Below are 5675 nucleotides of genomic sequence, written 5' to 3'. Positions count from 1 at the left end.
TTCATATTTTCATCCAATTTATAATGTTCGTGAACAAAGTTTTTTCAAAAAAAAAAAAAATTTGCTTCCCCCGTGTGTGTGCATTTTTACGAGATTTTACAAAAAAATTCAAGAAATTACGATATTTTAAGAGAAATGGGCGATAAATTCAAGAAAATCGTGATTTTGATCAAGTTTGACCATGTTTGTCGAGAAATCTCGCGAGATGGATATCTCGTCTCGACTTTCTTTCAAAGACAAGATTTCGGGAATCTCTTGAACAAAAACAAGCAGATTTAAAACCTTACCCATACCAACCTCCACCTATCCGAACTCAAAAACGCCCAAATCTTAACCCATGCACGCCCAAATCCGAGTGTGAGAGAGTTCTACATTCGTCAATCGCACCATCTCTCGTGGATCGCGGCTAAACCTCCCATTCATCACAAACCCTAGTTCAACTCTAACTGCAGTTTTCTCTCGCCAAAACCCTACCTCACTCTCCCCCTGTGCCGTCCTCCCTCTCAAATTTCCATCAAACCTTCCATCTCCGAACCCTACGTCACACTCACTCTCTCGATCCGTACATCCTCAGGTTCATTTCTCATTCACACTTATTCTTCTCATATTATTATCTATCATTTCAATTTCAAATTAATCTCATTCATTTCTGATCTAGGTTTTGCCAAAATCTCGTTCCAAAGCAAAACGACAAATCCAAAACCCTAGCGCCACTCACAATGGCTTCCATGATGGTAATCACAATTTCATACATCAATTCACCGTATCTATTGTTTATGTTTACGTAGATTTCATCTTTATTGATATTATGACTAACTTAATGTGTTAATTTTGTGTAAATACAACAGCAACCTCAGATCATACTGCTTAAAGAAGGTACAGACACGTCACAAGGAAAACCGCAGTTAGTGAGCAACATTAATGCGTGTATGGCTGTAGCTGATGTAGTACGTACAACCCTAGGACCTAGAGGTATGGATAAATTGATCCATGATGATAAGGGTAACACTACTATTTCGAATGATGGTGCTACTATCATGAAATTGCTTGATATCGTTCATCCCGCTGCTAAGATTCTCGTTGATATCGCCAGATCACAAGATTCGGAGGTAGATAAGTACTCCACTATAGTATAATTTGCATTTGTGTAATTTGTTGATACGAAGTAATTATGCTATAGAAAGTAAATGTGTTTTTTTAAAAGGCAAGTTGTTGGCATCGAATACTCTCATTTGCCACGCACGCACGCGCTTTCGGGCGGAAACCTTAACCGCATTACAGAGATCCGAATCTTAAACCATCCTGAGGGGCAGGTGGGTCGGACCCGGGTCCTGAATACGGGTCGGTAAAACCTCCTCGGGGCAATCCGGGTTTTAGGAAATAAATCCCACGGATATTTTTAAGGGGAGGGACTCGAATTTGAGACCTCCCCAGCCCCATCCCAATACACAAGTGTAAAGGGATGAACCACTGGACCACTAGGGTGGGTTCATAGAAAGTAAATGTGTATTTAGTTACAACTTTAATACCTAATTTCTAATTTCTATTTATTTGGTGTAGGTTGGTGATGGAACCACCACTGTGGTTCTTCTTGCAGGTGAGTTTTTGAGAGAGGCCAAGCCGTTCATTGAAGACGGTGTTCATCCTCAAAATCTGATAAGAAGTTTCAGAACTGCTTCTTATATGGTATAATTCGTGAATGCTTTATGTTCTTATAACACATATGAAATAGTAATTAATATCTGATTTGGATTTGGTTTGTTCATATTTAAATTTGTGATACAGGCAGTTGAGAAGGTTAAAGAGTTGGCTGTAAGCATAGAGGGAAAAAGTTTAGATGAAAAGAGAAGCTTGTTAGCTAAATGTGCTGCTACAACACTCTCATCAAAGCTAATTGGTGGGGAGAAAGGCTTTTTTGCAACTATGGTTGTGGATGCTGTCGTTGCAATTGGAAATGATGATAGATTGAACATGATTGGAATAAAGAAGGTATGCATATGCTTAACCCTGGAGTTTAGTTTCTTAAAGCTTTGCTAGCTTACTATTAAAATTTGTTGTTGAAAGTGATAGTTTTTATTTACCAATGATTAAATATGAGAATATATTAGGGTGTTAAATCTAATTTCAGATCCTCCTTCACTTAATGCAATCACATATAGTGTATGGGTGATGGAGACGTATAGATAGTTGTGTGATGTGAAACCGTTACTTCTATACCACAATAGAAATTGTTGCTATTTGTTGAGTTAAAGAAATTTGTTTCTCTAATTTACTAACAGTGAGGTAAAGTATTGTAATGTTTTGTTGAAGCCCTTTAAAAGATAGAAATGGGACTACTGAGTTTGCAATGAATACTTATACATATTTACATATTACTAAGCTTTATAATTTAATCTATTAATATCTCAGCTAGTACTTGTTCACATTCATTGCGTTCAGAAAACAAAAAATACTTATTCATATCATTGAGGCATGATATTGTTTTGCATGTAATGGCCTTTTTCTGTTTGTATATCTCCAATCTCCAATTGATATAATACGAGTTCCTTTTTTCTAGGTTCCTGGTGGTACAATGCGTGACTCATTTCTTGTGAATGGTGTTGCATTTAAGAAGACCTTCTCATATGCAGGGTTCGAGCAGCAGCCCAAGAAGTTCTTAAATCCAAAGATCCTACTGTTGAACATTGAATTGGAACTAAAATCAGAAAAAGAAAATGCTGAGATAAGGTAGATACTTTATTATTCGTGTTGCATATTATAATTTTTTCATGTATATCTTTAATTATTATGTTCTGACATATTTTCTTCCTCATCAACAGACTTTCAGATCCCTTGCAGTATCAGTCCATAGTAGATGCAGAATGGAATATCATATATGATAAGTTGGATAAGTGTGTAAAGAGTGGTGCCAAAATTATTTTGTCCCGTTTGGCTATTGGTGATTTGGCAACACAGGTTAATGAAACTCGATTACTCAATAAAAATAAAAAATTGTGGTTTTATCTGTAGCATCTAGAAAGTTCAAACATTTGACTTGAGTGTTTTTTTTTGTCAACAGTATTTTGCAGACCGAGATATCTTTTGTGCGGGTCGAGTTGCTGAAGATGATCTGCATCGTGTTGCAGCTGCAACTGGCGGTACTGTGCAGACGTCGGTCAACAATGTTATAGACGAGGTTATATTTTGTCATCAATTGGTCTTTACTGTTATTTTCCGCTTTAATTATTTAAAATATCTTACATTTTTTTGTACCTGGAAAAGGTTCTTGGATCTTGCGAGGTCTTTGAAGAAAAGCAAGTTGGAAATGAACGTTTTAACATATTTAGTGGATGTCCTTCAGGCCAGACAGCCACTATTGTTCTTCGAGGTGGAGCTGATCAGGTTCTTTTTTTAAATCAATTTAATTTTTAAATATAATTAAGATATTTTTTTCTTTAGAAAACAAAGGTATAGTTTGATTAATCTGGATCTATCCTTTCTAAAATAATACATTGCCGCACATCATTAACTTAATTACGGAATGCTCATAAATTCTCATCAAACTTGTGTCCCAAAAAATAATCATGATTTCTTTTCTACCTTGTAAATGCAACACTTGTAGTTGTGTATTCATCTTTGGATATCTACAATGATATACTAATTGTAATTTTATTTTAATAATAGTTTATTGAGGAAGCTGAGAGGAGTTTGCATGATGCCATCATGATTGTGAGGAGGGCCATGAAGAATTCCACAGTGGTTGCTGGTGGTGGTGCAATAGATGTATGTTTGTTTCTTACCTTGTTAGACTTTTTTGCTCCGTTGGTCCCTGTATTATACCCCATATTGCTAACGGCGCCCCTCGAGTTTTTTTTTGCCTTTAGAATTCTTTGTTTTTAAAAAATTTGCAATCAGCATCCTTCTGTCAAACTTTTGTTAAATAAGTCTGTTAAGTCTTGACATGTGCAATGCATGTGAGGATTTGCTAAAAGAGATGATGAAAAACATCAGTGAAGCTCCATTGACGAACGCCGGTGAAGCTCACGACTGACACAAATCCTTTGGCGATTGCATTGCACATGTCTAAGACTAACGGACTTATTTAACAGAAGTTTGATGGAGGGATGCTGATTGCAAAGTTTTGTAAAATAAAGGATTCTAAAGGCAAAAAAAACCCGAGGGGCGCTGTTAGCAATACGGGGTATAATACAGGGACCAACGGAGAAAAAAAAGTCTACCTTGTTAGAGTAAAAATTAACTCATTGTTGTTTATCACATCACGATTTACTATTTTTAACTGCAGATGGAGATAAGTCGGTACCTGCGGCAACATGCACGTAGTATAGCTGGAAAGTCTCAGTTATTTGTCAATGCCTTCGCTAAAGCACTCGAGGTAGGTTTTTCGTTAAGTTTCTTTAGTTGCATAATAAACTTTGCGATAATTACTGGATTTGTGAACAGGTTATCCCACGACAACTTTGCGATAATGCTGGATTTGATGCAACTGATGTACTTAACAAACTGAGACAAAAACATGCACAATCATCATCTGGTTGGTTATTTGCGTTATATCATGTTTTCCTAATGTATTTTGAATTTCTAGAGTCCCTTGTTCTGAATATAAAATTTGCCCATTACCTACAACATTAACATGATTTAGTTTTTTTATAATTATTTTTATATAAACAGGTGAAGGTGCTCTTTATGGAGTAGATATCAACACAGGTGGCATATCTGATTCGTTTGCCAACTTTGTGTGGGAGCCAGCAGTGGTAAAGGTAATAATGGTCATTTGCTGTATTAGTTATGCGTTGATTTTGGTGCTGTTTGTTTATTAAGATTTTTTGTGTGAAGATCTTCGGACCATGTCTGTAAAGATGTGGTCTGAAGATCTGTATGATGAATAGTTAAGACTGTTTGTGTTTATATCTGCAAATATTTCTAAGTCAGACATAATAAAACCGTTTGCTGGTGAAAACGTATGTGCGCCCGCAGATATTAGACATAATAAGATCTGCAGACAGAAAAACAAACAACACCTTTGTTTTAAGTTTGTAGGAAGCTTGCTTACTTCATCTTTGCTACAGATCAATGCTATAAACGCTGCAACCGAGGCAGCCTGTCTTATCTTAAGCGTTGATGAAACAGTTAAGAACCCGAAGGTAAACCTGTTCCTATTTTCTAACTTTTTGTTAAAATCTTTTACTTTATAATTAAATTAAAAAAGTGTTAACTATGATCACAAAACACCATTTATACATCGATTTAGGAGGTCGTGTTAATTTGATAGTACTTGTTTGGTGATGTGTGTATGTTTGCATTGCAGTCGGAGAGTGCACAAGGAGACGCTGCTGGTATGGGTAGAGGACGTGGTGGTGGTGGCATGCGTGGTGGGCGTGGAAGAGGGATGCGTAGACGTTAAACACGTTCCGTTTTGTTATGGGCATTAGCATGGTGTAATCTCTGATGTGAGATGAAGTAATTTTGGTCTTTGCTTGAATATTTGTTTGCAGCTAGTTTGCTGGAATTTTTTTTGTTTCGATGTATTAGATATGTGGAACTTGTGTTTTGTAGTTGGGAATCTATAGGGTATTTTAAAGTTGAGCATCATATGTCTGTTCATGTCATTCTTATTGTTTTTGTGGACCGTGTATTGTCAAATCTTTAGTTGCTGATTCGAGTTGTAGGATTGCACT

General features: G+C 36.4%; 1 protein-coding gene across 1 annotated transcript; it reads left to right on the top strand.

The window, feature by feature from the left end:
• Positions 1-853: 853 nt before the first annotated feature.
• Positions 854-5675, top strand: LOC139861524 (T-complex protein 1 subunit eta-like). Its single transcript, XM_071849947.1, has 13 exons — positions 854-1109; positions 1561-1686; positions 1786-1989; positions 2558-2727; positions 2820-2955; positions 3059-3175; positions 3262-3381; positions 3664-3762; positions 4283-4372; positions 4441-4531; positions 4669-4757; positions 5067-5141; positions 5306-5675. The coding sequence occupies exons 1-13, from the start codon at positions 930-932 to the stop codon at positions 5399-5401; spliced, it is 1593 nt and encodes a 530-aa protein (XP_071706048.1). The 5' UTR covers positions 854-929; the 3' UTR covers positions 5402-5675.

Source organism: Rutidosis leptorrhynchoides, chromosome 8 (assembly GCF_046630445.1).
Source record: "Rutidosis leptorrhynchoides isolate AG116_Rl617_1_P2 chromosome 8, CSIRO_AGI_Rlap_v1, whole genome shotgun sequence".
Classification (NCBI taxonomy): Eukaryota; Viridiplantae; Streptophyta; class Magnoliopsida; order Asterales; family Asteraceae; genus Rutidosis; species Rutidosis leptorrhynchoides.
This window is presented reverse-complemented; position numbering and strand designations above follow the sequence as displayed.

Excerpts from the sequence above, each read along its gene's own strand:
- LOC139861524 (XM_071849947.1), top strand. The coding sequence starts at position 930 with ATGGCTGTAGCTGATGTAGTACGTACAACCCTAGGACCTAGAGGTATG. Across the intron at positions 3,382-3,663 it reads TTCGAGGTGGAGCTGATCAG|TTTATTGAGGAAGCTGAGAG; the intron begins GTTCTTTTTTTA and ends TTTTAATAATAG. Across the intron at positions 4,532-4,668 it reads ACATGCACAATCATCATCTG|GTGAAGGTGCTCTTTATGGA; the intron begins GTTGGTTATTTG and ends TTATATAAACAG.